The 15,388-nt window shown below is 50.1% G+C and overlaps 1 protein-coding gene and 1 pseudogene across 3 annotated transcripts in view; both read right to left on the bottom strand.

Annotated features, from left to right (window-relative positions):
- Positions 1-15,388, bottom strand: part of MYO10 (myosin X) — a 185,252-nt gene that overhangs the window by 82,785 nt on the left and 87,079 nt on the right. For all 3 annotated transcript variants that reach the window (XM_016118956.2, XM_016118958.2, XM_016118955.2), the window contains 3 exons: positions 8,685-8,872; positions 1,808-1,942; positions 277-401 (listed from right to left, as the gene is read on the bottom strand). In XM_016118956.2, coding sequence (XP_015974442.2) covers positions 277-401; positions 1,808-1,942; positions 8,685-8,872 — 448 coding nt within the window. The remainder of the gene's footprint in view (positions 1-276; positions 402-1,807; positions 1,943-8,684; positions 8,873-15,388) is intronic.
- Positions 7,849-7,967, bottom strand: LOC118607000 (annotated as a pseudogene).

The raw sequence follows: 15,388 nt of genomic DNA, 5'->3' as shown, positions 1-15,388 counted from the left end.
AATTGATTCCAAACAACAAATATCTGATGTTTCATGAGGAATCCAATTTTCCAGATTTCTAAAAGAAATGTGATATCATGATACCAGAGATTTCTAAAAGAAAAACGTTTTTTTTTTTAAATCTCCTTGAATAATTAACAGATGAAACACAGTAGCAGAGTAACATAACTAGGTAGAACCAGACAGAAACGTTTCACGTTCTTCACCTGTCCTTATCAGAACAGTTTCTACAGAGTCTCACGCACTACGGGTAACAAACCAAACAAAACAGGATACAATCTACGACTCTCCCGCCCTGAATGTTCCCCTTCCGGCAGATGTGCAGCTGCACGAACTTCCCGAAACGACTGGAGTTGCTGTTGTACGTGGTCTTCGCGTTGCCGAACGCTTCCATGATGGGGCTGCGAAGGAGGTGAGGACAGCGTGAGTTAGGGGACGTCCAAACACGCAGGGACCTGCCGCCCAAACGCCGAGACACACGGTTGCAAGGACAGTCTGAAATCGAAAGGACCTATGGCGATGATGTTTGCAACCAGAGTTCCAGAGCCCTTGCCGAAATGGGTTTGCTGTTCATCTCCGCCTTGAAGGAGCAATGTCACAGCTGGGGGTCACAGGAGGCGACAGGGTTAAGGAGACCACAAAGGCTGGTCCCTGCACTAATTTGCTTGGGCTTATGTATGCAAACCAGGGACTGACTACACAGAAAAAGCCCTTATTCAAATTCTAGGAATGGAAAACAAGTTCCAGTACTGGAAATTCCACCCGCTTGTTATATGTTAAACGTCCTGGGAGCAACTCATTTAACTCCTTGGGGTCTTTACCAACTGTAACGCGTGGTCGGACTAGATCAGGGGCCAGTCAGCTTTGTCCGCAAAGGACCAGATAATAAATCGTTCTGGCTTTGTGGGCCATGGGGGTCTCTGTTGCAACTACTGAGGTCTGAAGCAGCTACAAACGATCTGGGAACAAACGAGCATCCATGCTCCAGTAAAATCTCATGTCCAGAGCAGGCTGCAGGAGGAAGATGGGGACGCTCTGGGGGTGGACATGGAAATGGTGACGCGGATGCGCCCGATTCCAAGCTGCACGCTGCAAACGTTTACTGTTACCAACTTGATGTTATGCGTATGTCATCACAATTTAAAAGGTTTGCATGCCCAAAAAAAAAAAAATTAAACCTGCACACACACACCAAAAGCAGCCTGCAGGATACAGGTGTCGGCTGGAGTCTGGGGACTCCTGGACTAATTTCTATATAAAGGAGTCCTTAAAAATCCCTCTTTGTTCTAAAACCTCACAAGGCCTACATCGGACACTGGGCAACTGCACGTTTTAAATAAGATTTCACGGGACACCTCGCCACACGGCCCTCTTTCAAAGTCCCGAGGCTCACTGTCATTGAACACATCACTGCTCTTCTGTCCCATGAGGCTACAAAACTGCCATCTGTTCACATGGCACCTCGAGGGGCCGAATGCTGGACAGAGGCTCTGTGGCCAGCCCACTGTTCCACCGCGGCTGGAGGCCGAAATTCCTGCTGGTGACAAGGCCTCCCCAATGCCAGTCAAGGGTCCTCTGGTGGAAGGAGGCTTAGCGTGTCCCTCAGAAGTGCCCGTCACGGGCCCAGCCCTGGCCCAGAGACGGAGGGCCAGGAGCGGTTACTCGTGCTATTGGAAATCGTTAGGTGCGTGTCAAGACTCTGCCTGAGGAACTGTAAGAGAGAAGTGAAGGAAAAGAGAGGACACACCCGCTCATCTCAGTCTCCCCTCGATAAGCCACACCGCGGAGAAGGGGGAACAAGAATTACCTGCTTTCGAGAATGGCTTGTTCAACGCAGGATGTCTTCTCCTTCAAAGACAGTTCCAGAGACTGTTGACTGATGACTGATAAAAACTTGAGGATCAATTTAGTGCTTTCGGTTTTACCTGCCCCGCTCTCGCCACTGAAAGACAGAAATGCAGGAGTTTGCGCTTCCAGTTTAAAAACAAACAAAAATGAAAAAAACCAGCCCGGCCGATGCCACTACCCTTCGTCCACTGAACAAACTGTCAAACGGTGGAGAAAAGGGAGCTCCAAACACCTGTTTCAAGTCCCTTGTCCCCCAGCCACACAGGCTCCGGGGTGACGAATGCCCTTTGGCATGTGAGGTAATCGGGACCACCTCTCCTGAATGAGGCGGAGGGTGCCCTTCCCGGCGGGCCGGTCTGCGAGAGCAGGGACCTTGGCTCTGTCCACCCGTCTCCCGGCCACTGTGACAGTGACGGGCTGCTCGCAGGCACTCGGTGAAAGTTTGTTAAACGGATGAGCACACTGGCCACCTTTCTGAGGCACCTCGGCATAAATGCCATCGCTCACGAACGCTCAGCGGACGAGCGAATGAACCCGCAGGTACTCAACCCACGCTGTCATTTCATTCCCACGATAATCCTGTGACGGAGGAGGCAGCAGCTAAGCATCCGGGCAGGATTTAACGCCAGGTCTGTCTGAGTCCAAGGTCCTTCCCTTTGGCGACCAGTAAGGAAAAATAAACAGAGACATGGGGTGGGAGGGAGCAACGGGAGGAGCGAAGAAGGGTGGAGTGTGCCTTAAGGACTGGCAAACACCAGCCGGCAGGGACGGGAGCGAAGGCCTTGGGGTAAGATGACGGCTACGGAGGCCAGATGTGAGGGCCTGGGGCTCTGGGCGGGCCAGCGGGGCGGAGCCCCGGGCGGTGGAGAGAAGCCGGCTCCTCGAGGCCGCCTGGGCAGAACACGGCTCCCTGGGGGTGGTGCTCCAGGCCTGAGGGCCTGCTGGGGGACAGCCGCAGCCACGGTCAAGGTGTGCGCTCGCGGGTGCCAGACCAGTGCAGCCAGGCCGGAGGTGGCGAGGCAGGGATGAGGACGAGAGAGAGTTGGAAGGTGAAAATCAAGTCTGCGTAAGGCGCCATGCTCGGGACTGGGGCACAGCAGAAGCAGTAAAAAGGCAGCGAACTGTCCCGAAGACTAACCCAAGGACAGAAGGAACAGGTGGCTCCAGCAACGATGTCGCGAGGCAGCATGTTAGTCATCGCCAAACAGGCGAGACCCACAGATGAGCTCCGTGTAGGTGGTGGAGATGACCCCTGTTGGCTGCCACGGTCTGGGAAGTTATCGTGAAGGAGGAATTTGGCTGCAAACATGGTGGGCGGCTAAGCGCATGAAATAAAGGAGAGCAAATGACTCTGAAATGACGCTGCCTGGGGCATCGCCACTGGTCTAGGCCAATCGCAGTCATTCTATTCCCTTTCCAAGTGACTGGGGGTGACTGTGGGCAGCTGTCAGGATTTTAGCCAAAAAGACTTAAAGTCAAGTGTGCCGAGGGCCCCTGGGGAGGTTTGCGCGCGCGCACACACACACACACACACACACAGAAGGGAAGAGGCAGACACAGCCCCCTTGCTGCAGACGGCAGGTGCCTGGGAATCCACACCTGAAAAGTCAGAGCCACCCCAGCGGGAGTGATGGAATCCACAACCCTGAAGCCCCGTCTCGCGGCACCCAAGATGATAAAGGACAACTTTGGCTGGATTTTTCTGTTCTCGGCAATCAGAACTTCCCAGTGGGGGCTTAGCATTCAGCTTGGCATAACAGGCACCTGGCAGCCCGGTGGCTGGCACACGGGAGGCATTCGGCAAGGATGCTTTGAATGAGGAACACAGAAACTAAGAAACAGTTAAAGGAAATGGTTTAAATAACTCTCAATATTAAAAAAGAAACTTATACACCTACCTAAGCAATTGTTGATTGTGTTAAAGCAAGCAAAGCCTAGAGGTAAGTTCTCCAGTTAACACGTGTGAGGCCGCCATTTGCAAGAGCATGGACGGACCTAGAGGGTATTATGCTAAGCGAAATAAGCCAGAGACAAATACCACGTATGATTTCACATGTATGTGGACTCTAAGGAACAAAATAAACAAACTAACAAAACAGATTCATACAGAGAACAAACCAGTAATTGCTAGATGGGGTGGGGGGTGGGGCGAAAATGTTAAAGAGATTAAGAAGTACAAATTAGTAGTTATAAAATAGTCACAAGGACGTAAAGAACAGCGCAGGAAATGTAGCCAATGATACCGTAACAACTATGTATGGTGCCAGGTGGGTACCAGACTGATCGGGGGAGCACTTTGTAAATTATCTAAATGCCTAACCACTATGCTGGACACCTGAAACGAAACTAATATTGAATGAAAACTCTAACTGAAAAATAAAAATGCAAACAAAAAACACGTGAGGCAGAAATAACATTACGTGTTCCCCAATCCTCCTGCACACAGAGGCAGATGAAATTTCAACCTCGATGGTAGTAAGGACAGCAATTAGTAACAGAGACAGAATGCGGCCACGTAAACAAGAGGGCGGCTGGACAACTGAGTCATTTCCATGTCTGGTGGCTAAAACCCCCTTGGTGGCCCCTCTGGGCCCTTCCTGCCAGGCCTGACATGGGGGGGCCCTCAGGGATGACACACCTCCTCCTCCCCCCACCCCTGCCTGTGACTAACATTCCTCACGAAGACTCTCTATCGAGGGTCAAACCAAGGTGATCTTTGAAGCACTGGAGAAAGCATCTGTCTGCAGGCAGCCCCTCCCTCCTCAAACGCTCTCTACGATGCGTCAGGCTGGTCAGGGGCTGGCCAAGGGCTGGCCAACGGTCACGAGCAGAATGGCCACGGACAGCATCTATGATCTCACGGCAGAAAGAGGAATCAAACGGTCACGGACGACGATGAATGCTGTCGACTACAGATCTCAGGAGATGGGAGGATTCATAATTTAGGTAGTGGTAAGGTTCAGTGAAGACCTGTCTGGGGAAATGGCACTTAGAGCGAAATGGAAAGATATGCACAGGTGCTAAATGCGTGAAAACTGAAGGATGGGGAGGGGAGGGGACTCTGCAGAGGAGATCCCCGGACGCCAGGAGGAAGGAACAGCAGCCTGGGAACGGGCAGGGGGTGGGGGCTGGGGTCCCACTGAGAGCCCGTCCCCCCCCCCCCGCAAGCACGGAACTGGTGCTTTTACGTAGGGGAGTGGGGTGGGGGGAGATCATGAATCACAACGCGACCACTGCCTCCCCCACCCCGCCCCTAGTTAAGAAATCACTCTGGTTTTGGAAAACCGAAATACACCAAGCAAGCAGAGGTCCTAAACCGGCAGCCACTTCTCCCATCCGTCCTTTGACTGACAGCGGTTGAATGCGGGTCCTCCGCCAGACGCTGTCCTGGGCAAAGGCGAATCAGCCACGGGCCTTGCCTGCACTACCTATCTCAAAAGTTGGTATGTCCTGAAAAGACCATAATTGAGTAGACTCTCATATGATGTATGAACAACTGAAATCAATGCAAAATGTCCTGGATCGACCGAGATCAAATGCTGACCTTGTCAGTTAGATGAAAACAAAAATTCAAGTTTTAAACTTACATATTTTAAAAACTACAGTAACGTGAGCATTCGCCTAAATGTGCACAGAAAGTTAAAATAAAACGAAAGCTTAAGAGAGGGAATAACCGTGAGAGGGGACAGCAAAAGAGGCTTGAACTGGAAGCCTGGAGACGTGGCATTGCCGCCAGCTGCCTGGGGACCTGCGCCCAGCGCCTGGGTTCAAAGGGAGAGAAAACCCAACATGCAGTCCCGCCTAGTTCCCAACAGGCTTGTTTTCTGGTTTAAAATATATCAACACGGGACGTCTTGAAAGTAGTAAAACACGTTTACGCCACCAGGGGGCAGACCAAGCCTGAGGAAATCTAAATAGGGCTTCCCCCTACCTTGCATTTAAAAAATTCTTATACTCAATTTTCTCTGTTCTCACAGCCCTAAACTCTACCTCCCCGCCACTCCCCACCTCCCCCCCCAAAAAAAAAACCTGCTGGAGAGAGCTATTAAAAACCAAAACACATTTTAATGAGAAATCGATTCTTAAAGACTGGTTCCTGAGTTAATTTAGATAAATAACAGTCACCCCTTTCACATTGGCACTACACAATGGGAGCTTTCTGTTTGGGATCCACTCCCCCTCCCCTCCCCTCCCCGCCCTCTCCACCTGACTTTTAAAGACCACAGTCTTTGGCATGAAAAGCCAACTCTTTTCCACTTTATTATACACACACACACACACACACACACACACACACACACACGTACATGATCTCATTTGATTTTTTTTACTTTCTTCCTAAGCTGCTCTGTCTAGCAAGTGACGTGTTAGTCATGCTCTCGTTTTCACCACTTAAAGTAATAAGCACAAAGAACTCCCAGGGGCGAATATTTAGGTATCTAAGTATGGAAAACAACTCGGTCTTAAAGCAGATTACGTTCCCTTGCCTTCTGCCCATCTTATCAGATTCCGTAGGCTGAAAGTGTTCTTAGGTTCTGACTTCTGACCTGCAGCGAAGTCATGTGGAAGAACCCACAGAGACTGCTCCTAGTCATAAGGCAACTTACTTCATTGGGAATGGACTCTTAGAAGCTGTCTTTATATTAAGCAAGCAGCTTCATGTTGACTGACTGCAAGTCATAATCATTCATATTTATTTAACTGAATATACTGACAGTACCATTAAGGTGATGGAGAGAAGTGAACGTATCGGTCCAGCTATTTCCTTCCCCTTAAAGAGAGAGGCCCACACAGGCAGGCTGAGGGGGTGGGGGCAGGGAGGAAACAGGGATGAGAAAGGCACTGTTGTCTTTCATATTCATATAATTCAGATTTGTTTCAAAAGCAAGGACCCATGAATGAATGAGAGTTATGAGTAAAAACTCAGTAAGAAGAACAGTCCCTGATGGTATTTTTCTGTGTGGCACCTGGAGACAGCACACAGCACACCAAACAGCCGTCAGAAGGTTTCCCTGAGCTGATGCCTGAAAAGTTCCTGGCACAGTGTCCGATGCATGGTCGACCCTTCAGAAAAATAAAAGGTTCACCACTGTTTCCTACCCGTCTTCAATGAGATACCACATGGGGCAGTGTGAGCGCCTCCCGAATATTCTGCTGGGGCCCCTCCATTTCCCTTCCCTGGAGTCTCCATGAGGGGTCCCCCCACCCACCCCGCATGCCGGCCCCACCTCCCACCACGGGAGCACGAGTGGCTTCCCCAACAGGTGAACTGAGAGAAAGGGCTGGTCTGCGCCTCGCCACCTGGGACCTGGTTTCCCACAGTGACTGCGGCCACCAGTTACCTGCCTGCACTCACAAGCAGGTGGGTCTAATTCGGGGCTTCAGTGCCAGCAAACCTGACGGGCTGGGAGTCTGAGCCGCCATATGGCTGTCCATCTGTCTCCCGGGCCTGGCTCCCACTGACCTGGAAACCCGAAGGCGAGGTGGAGTCTTGTCATCCTCTCCACATCCAAACACCCCCTCCCTCTGGAAATAGTATAATTATTTTGCCACAAGTTGGGACTAGAAGGGCATGTAAAACAGACGTCAAAATCGGCTTTCACTCTGGCCGTTCCGTTCAGCACACTACTGGTTCTCAGTAACTGCCATGCTCCATGAGTGAATGCTGGAGACAAGCGAATGAACCGCCTGGAGACTCCATGGAAACCTCAGGGCAAGTAACATTTGTCTGCCTTGGAGACCATCCAACGGTATGCTGATTGTCACTAGAACAGGATTCTGATATAAGTAAATAAGAGGATACAATGAGGTGCCACTAGGCTACAGGTGACGAGGCCAATTTGAATTAATAGAAATTAAGAACTATATTTAAAGAAAGAGATTCTGTTTTAGATGGTTCCTAGTAATAATTTTTTTTTTTTTAAGGCGAGGCAATCCTCAGTTGACTTCACAGATTACAAGGACCTTGTCAGCTTATGATCCTTAATTTTTTATTTTTTACACCTACAGCGCCTGGTCTTCCTAGGTGGTCTCCCATCCAAGTACTAACCAGGCCCGACCATGCTAAGCTTCCGAGACCAGACGGTATTTGGCTTGTTCAGGGTGGTATGGCCATAGACCAAAAGTCTTCATAGTGGGCTTCTGGTAGTTTAATTTTAATAAATAAGATGAAGCTGAAATAAATATGTCAAGACTCTGTCTCATTAAAAAAATTAAAATAAGCATGCCCCTCTGACGGTCCCTCAACAGACACATAATAGTACCTTTTCTGTAGCTAATTCAGAGGTACGCTTGGCAAGCAGCCAATTAAAATCACTAAAAATTCATCAGCTGGGAGATTCCATCTAGAGTAATCGTGTTATAGTAGAGAAAACCAGAAGCTTGTTCAAACACACAAGGCTTCTAACTAGTGCTCTAGAACATCAAACGTTTTCATTTGAAAGAACTATGCAACACTTCCGTAAGTCAACAGGACTGTGTCCCACAATCTGAATAAATCGAAGAATAATTAAGACAATTAAAAGAAAAAAGAAAGAAACAAACGGAGTAATTATTCTAAGGACAAGAGCCAATAAACGTGGTACACCTCGCTTTTCTAAGTGAGCTCCCCGTGTTTCCTGAAAGCTGTAGCTGTCGAGCTATTTAACAACGGAAAGTTCCATCTGTGTGCCCGGGTACCCGCGCAGGTTTTTTGCTCATGTGCTCCGTGGGTTTTGTGTTTGAGAAGCTCGGTGGGACCGCGCTGTGGGCAGAGCCACCAGCAGGTGGGTGTGGAGTGCTGGGTCCCCAGTGGTGCCCTCGCCAGCCCTCTGCCAGCCTCGCGGGCGGCCGGTTACCTGATGAGGACACACTGGTTGTCGTGGCGCTTCCACAGGCAGCGGTAGCACTCGTTGGCGACGGCGAAGACGTGGGGCGGCAGCTCCCCCAGGTGGCACCTGCTGTAGCCCTCCATGGTGGCGCGCTCGTACAGGCCGGCGATGGTCTTGTAGGGGTTCACGGAGGCGATGATGGAGCCGATGTAGGTCTGCAAGCACAGGGGACACCCGGTCACACGCAGCACTCGGGGTGGTCGCTGGGCAAGCTTCGCACCTCCGCCCACGCTGGGACAGGGACCCTGAGCGGAGGAGCTGCCACGTGTCACGGAAGCCTGAGCTCTGATGACTCCATCTGAGGGCAGGCTAACGGGAAAGATGGCTTTTGCTCCCCACTGCGTACATTTGTCCTGTACCTTTTCGGTACACAATCCTGTCACTTTATACAAAATAATTGGGGCCAAAGCAGCTTACGGTGAAAAAGGTAAACAAAGCCAAGAAGATGAAGCAGGCCAGGCCCCGAGTCCCGTTCCCCGTGACCTAACCTCCTCCCTCACGCAGGATTCGAGAATGAGAGAAGGGGGAGCCGAGGGAGAGGCTCTGTCTACCCGGCGTGGAGTCCCTGTGTGGGACGGTCGGAACCCTCCAGGGGTAGGCGGTGGTTACAGTTACATGACACCGTGAACGTATTTAATGCACTGAGTTGCACACATTAAAAACTGTCCAAATGGTAAATTTTATGTATTCGACCACAACTCTAAAAAAGTAGTCAAGACCATTTTGAAAATACTGGGTATTCAGTAATCCCAAACGCCTCCTGAAGTTTCATGTCATTGATCTGGAACGTCATAGACTGACAAGCTTCAGTTTCTGGAACAAAAAGCCAGGCCAGAAAGTAAGCGAAATCTTCAGGCAGAGGCTACCGAGTTATGAACGCAAATGCCTTGTGCCTCCTCCACGTGGACGTGAGCATTCCCCCTCGGGCTTCTGCAAGACATGCTGACCACGTCTGGCTCCTGGTGCGCAGGCTCAGGCACAGCCGAAGGGGCCGGTCGGCAGTTGGGGGAAGGAGGGCCCTGGAACCACCACCACCCGACCCCTAATGGAGCATGCGCTGTGCCCAGGGCTTCGGAGGTGCTACAGGTGGAATCACGTCCACCCCATAACCATATGCTGAGGCTCTAAGTCCCCAGCACCTGAGAATATGACTGCTGCGTATGGAGACAGGGCCTTTAAGGGAAATTTAAGTGAACCATCAGGATGAGCCCTAATCCAATCTGACTGATGCTCTTATAAGAAGAAATTTGGAGAGAGAGAGACACACCAGGGATGTGTGTGCATAGGTGAAGGTCATACGAGGACACAGCAAGAAAGTGGCCACCTGAAAGCCAGAGACAGAGCCCTCAGAAGGAGCCGACCCTGCCGGGGATCTTGATCTTGAACTTCTAGCCACCAGAACTGTGAAAAAATAAACTTCTGTCACTTACGCCACCCGGTGAGTGACAACTTACTATGACGGCACTCGCAATAACCAGAAGGGCCACAGTATTATTACGCCTGTTTTTCGGACGAGGAAACTGAGGCATAGAGAGACAATTCTGTGCGTGGCTGCAGAGCCAGTAAGTGGTAGAGGTGAGACGTGAACCCAGACGACCAAATTCCAGAGCCTTCTCTTCTCTGTCGTGGGCGAGGCTGGGCAGTGCAGCGGAGAGAAAGAGCAGCAGGAGCACGGAGCGGAACGTCCACACACCCCGAGAGCATCTGGGCCGCATTACAGCAATTTGTAATCGTTCATACTCAGAGCGGCTGCCAGGAACATCGAGCGAAGTATCGTATGTTCCGTATAACCGTTCTCAAACGCGAGGGGGTCTGTAATGCGTTTTGGAAAAATCTTGAGCCAAAAAAAGGTTAAAAACATAAAAGAGACATGATCCAACGAACCCACTCTTAGGTATATGCCCAAAAGAATTAAAAATGCGTACTCCAACAAAGACACAGCGGCAGTATTCACGGCAACCTAGAGCTGGGAACAGCCCAAATGTCAATCATCAGCTGGATGGGCAGACAACCAGGGGTACGTCCACACAATGCAACAGTCGGACACACAAAAGAATGAAGTACAGATACACACTGCAGTGCAGACAAACCTTGAAATCATACCAGCTTAAAGAGGCCACACAAGTTCGCATATCCAGAAATAATGAGAAGCACCATGATCCTTCTCCTTCATAAATGGTTTAGAACCCACCTCCTCCGATTTGAAGCCAAAGTAAGACACAAAAATGCTCTGGTAACCAATACAGACCATTTAGTAAGGGGAGGGAGCAAAAGGCATTTGGATTTTCAGGGATGAAATAATCTCATTAGAGTCTGCATGATAAATACATATGTCGTGATTGATCGTAAACTCAACAAACGGACTTCCACGTACCAACAGGGACGGCAAAAAAGCCAGACTCGATCTGAGCCAAAAAGGCAATAATCTGAAGCCTCTTATTTAAAAAAAAAATTAAAAAAAAAAAAAGTAAAGAATGTGTAAAATGTGTGTCTGGTTTGGAGAGAAAACACAATTATTTTTATTTTTATTTTTAAAAAAATGACAGGAAATCTTACCTCATTTAGAGTTAAAACTGCCTCTCTACTGTAAGACCCTCCATCTACTACTGGGGTAAATTAGGCTCTTAAAACAAGAACGTACAAGTTTTGCAATTTCACCTTCTCACTAATGATGTAAGTCATCTCTTGAAAGGCTTGCCACCAACTTTAAAAGGCAATGAAGCCTACAGGTTTCCAAAGCGCCTCCACCTGATCTCTCATAACTGTGGGGCACAGAAGACACCACTGTCTAGGCGGCCACATCGTCCGTCACCTGCCCTCGTTTGCTCCGGGGTCACCTCGAGACGCAGCAGGGCGGAGGCCGCTGCTCTGTCTCCTCTGACGGATCAAGAAACGGGCCAAGGATGGTAAATGCCACCCCCGATGGAGAGCGAGGCTGGAAACGGCGGGTGTGTCCGTCGCACTGTGGGTCAGTGGTGACCCCGTTCGCCACTCACCCACACACAGAACGGGCTCACCCCTCTCTGTCCAGCCTCCCCGTCAGCGGCCGGTGTCTCTATGTCCTGTAAGCTCCACTTCCAGTTAACTCTCAAATCTGTGCCCTTCCCTCCATCTCTGACTTCCGTTTCCCTCTTCCCTGACCCGTCCTGCCTGCTCGAGCCGAGCTCCACACTTGACCGGTGAACTTCGGAAGATGAAACTCACCCGCTTGAAACTCTCCATGAGCTCCCACGACCTTCAGGGTCAACCGTCAGAGAGGGATGTGAGAAGAGGCTTTGAATGGCTCCAAAAATGCGACAGCACACCCCAAGCCCTAATGAGCTACTCTCATGACAGTTACGGGAGGGGGCCCTTCGGTGCCCTGAAGGGGCTTCCCGTTCTCATCAGGGTTTATTGCTTGTGCCCTCACACGTACGGAACGGAACATCCGAACCTTGCGCTAACACAGAAGAGTAAAATAACATGGCAGCAACGGCCAAGGCTCCCGACGGTTTATTCCACGCAAGACACTGCGTGAAATCTGAGCGGTCCGTCGGCAACAATCGTCACTGCCAAAGCCGTCTTATTGTTCCCCCCGCTACCCTCAACACACTACCACTTTACACGAGTGATTTCGTCACTCCACAAGTAGCAGATTCCCAGAGTAATAAGAAAGTTCGACAGGTGATATGAAGAAGAACGGCCCCTGGAGAATGGAGGGGGTCGGGAGGAGGCCCAGCTGTAACGTAAGTGCCAAGCGAAGCAAAGATAAATTGCAGCAGGACAGAGCGATGAGACATTTGTCGGATGCTTGTGCCATTTATCACTCTGCAGAAAGGTATCGTTGGCTCTAAAAACAGCCCCGGTGACGCCGTGCAGTTACGACTCTGGACACGTGCAGCTCAGGTACCAGGGAAGGCCAGGTACTTACTGGTTTCTTCATACCTGATTCTAAATTCCGCAATAATTAAGTAGCCTGGACGTTTCAACGGCTCTTCAGAAATAGAAAGTACGCTCTATTTTGAAGCACATAAAAATTTTTTTCTAGTCAGAGAAGTTCCACATAACTCACCAAAAAATACATTTCCTCGCCCATTTTTATAATCTGAGACAGCTGCTGCACAGACTGCTTTAAAATGTTGGGAGAATCTCACTGCATTTCTTCAGTCTAAAATCTACCAATGCACAAGGTTCTCAAAATGCATAAGGCCAGAATACCTAGTCTCTGACCCTAAGCATCCTCCGCACCAAAAAACTAAGTATAACTTAAGAAAGCAACGTGACCCAGTGGCCCCAGACGCAGCGTGGCTTGTGGATATGGAGGGATTTGTGCTGCCTCTGGGAAGTCGCTATTCTGACACAGGAAAACATGATCCAGACCAGGGGTCCGCAACTCACAGGCTGCAAACCAGTCCTGGTCTGGTCCGTGGCCTGTTAGGAACCAGGCCGCACAGCAGGAGGTGAGCAAGCAAAGCCTCATCAGTATCTGCAGCCGCTCTCCGGCGCTAGCATCACTGCCTCAGCTCCACCTCAGATCCTCGGACATCAGATTCTCGTAGGAGCGCCGGTCCCTGGTGCCAAAAAGTTCAGGGAGTGCTGCTCTGGACAGCAAGGTTTGGCCAAATCGAAAGCCAGAAGTCCTCAGCCTGGAGCTACATTCCCTGGAATGCTGCTTAACCCCTCCGGACCTAAAATTCTCATCGGTAATAACACACCCTGTCATCCCACACAATTCCTGTGTGAAAGTGCTTTGTAAATCGGAGGTATTTATTATTGTTTTTGTTGATGCAAATAGAACCACAACTGCTTTTCATCATGTGGTCCTGAAACGCTGAGGTAAACCAAGTACCGGGAAACGCGCTAGGGAAGTTAATCCAAGTCGGTGCCATGCATAGTTTCCTAGAGGGAAGAACTTAAGAAGTGGGGTGGCGGGGCAGGTTTATTGCCCGCCCGGGGTTCTCCTCTTTCCTCCTCTCTCCATCATCACAGCTAAATACCGCAATGGATTACTTCCGGAATACGTTGTCCTGAATGCAGCTTCGGTTTAAAATGACAGATATTTGTACACTCAGCGGCCCACTGGGCATCTTCGCTTAGATGTCCCTTAGCTCGAACTCAACATGCACAAAGCCGACCGTCCCAAAACACCTGTTCCGACTCACAGTCACATCGTGATGAATAGCACCACGGTCTATTTAAATGGTTAATACAGAAATCTAGGAATCTGCCTGTAAAAACCCGACCTATTTTCCTACCAAACTCCAAGGCTTAGGATTCTACCTCAGTATCTTCTGAACCAAACTCTCCCAGGATTGGCTCGGAACCCCATCATTTCCCATCTGGCTTGCCGATCACATGTCCTCCTACTCAAGATCGTTACCTAGCGCTCAGAGCCCCTTCTCACCTGTTCCCGTCCATGCTGCCAGACAGCTGCATGTGACCTTCATTCCAGCATCTTGGGCAAATGCGTAACATCACACACTGTCAAGTCCTCACACGTGCTGATCTTCTGCCAGGGATGAGGGAGCCGCCCTCCTCCTGGACCGACTTCCCCAACGAATGCTTCAAAACTCGGCACGACCAGTGTCTCGTCTGGGAGTCATTTCTGACCCTGTCCTTACGCCTCCCCCTATGAGGCTCATTCTGTGTTCCTAGTAAGCACTTTCATCACGGTCATTGTCACCCTGAGCTGTCGTCGGTGGCGTGCCATGTCGGCCGGCCTGCTCCAGTAAACCTGGCGGTCCCGGGGGGCCAGGGCCTTTCATCTATCCAGTCTTTCAAGTAACGATTCCTGTAAACACGAGTAATTTTGCATCCTTGGGGCCTTGCACTCGCCCTGACCCAGAGGCGGGGCTGAATCGATGTAGACATACCAGGGGCCCACGATCTGACCACCAACCCACCAAATAAACTCCCATTTCCGCTGTGTTCTAGAGCTTGAAGCCAGTGGTCCCCAACCTTTGTGGCACCAGGGACCGGTGCTCCTATGAGAATCTAAGGACTGATGATCTGAGGCGGAGCTGAGGCGGCGATGCTGGCGCCAGGGAGCAGCTGCAAATACAGATGAAGCTTCGCTCGCTGGCCCACCACTCACCCTTGCTGTGCGGCCTGGTTCCTCACAGGCCACGGACCGGTACCAGGCCATGATCCAGGTGTTGGGGACCCCTGCGCTAAGCCACTACCTTCTACATAGCAAAACTATCCCATTAAGCAATCAGAAACATTTTTAAACAATTTAAAAAACCCGTTAAGCATCAAGTTGGTTGAAAACTAGATCACAACAGATAACTCAAGTTATTGAAGTCAATCTCTTAAATTTAAAAGCGACATTTCTATTCAAGTGGGTCTTTGACTAAGTTCCCTCCTTGTTGAATGCAATCTGACCCAAAAGAGAGTTAGGAAGAGAAAAAAACTCACTAAAACGAAGTTCCTAATCGCCACCGCCGTGTGCTGATGTGGAAGTGGCCACTCGTGCATACATGGTCGGTGAGGTTTTAAAATACACACACGGTCAGACAGATGGGAACAATCATCTTCTGGCAACGCCAGCTCTTGATTTCATGTGAAAAAAAAAAAAAAAAACCTGGCAAAACACACTGAATTCAGCTGTTCCCGGTATGAGGCACACACCAAGACTGCCAACCATGTAGACTTGGGGCCACCATCCCTGGGTCCGAGAGGGGCACCCTGTT

The sequence above is a fragment of the Rousettus aegyptiacus genome, unplaced genomic scaffold (assembly GCF_014176215.1).
Source record: "Rousettus aegyptiacus isolate mRouAeg1 unplaced genomic scaffold, mRouAeg1.p scaffold_m13_p_8, whole genome shotgun sequence".
In the NCBI taxonomy this organism is placed as follows: domain Eukaryota; kingdom Metazoa; phylum Chordata; class Mammalia; order Chiroptera; family Pteropodidae; genus Rousettus; species Rousettus aegyptiacus.
The sequence above is the reverse complement of the archived record's forward strand: the minus strand, read 5'-3'. Positions and strand labels throughout refer to the sequence as shown.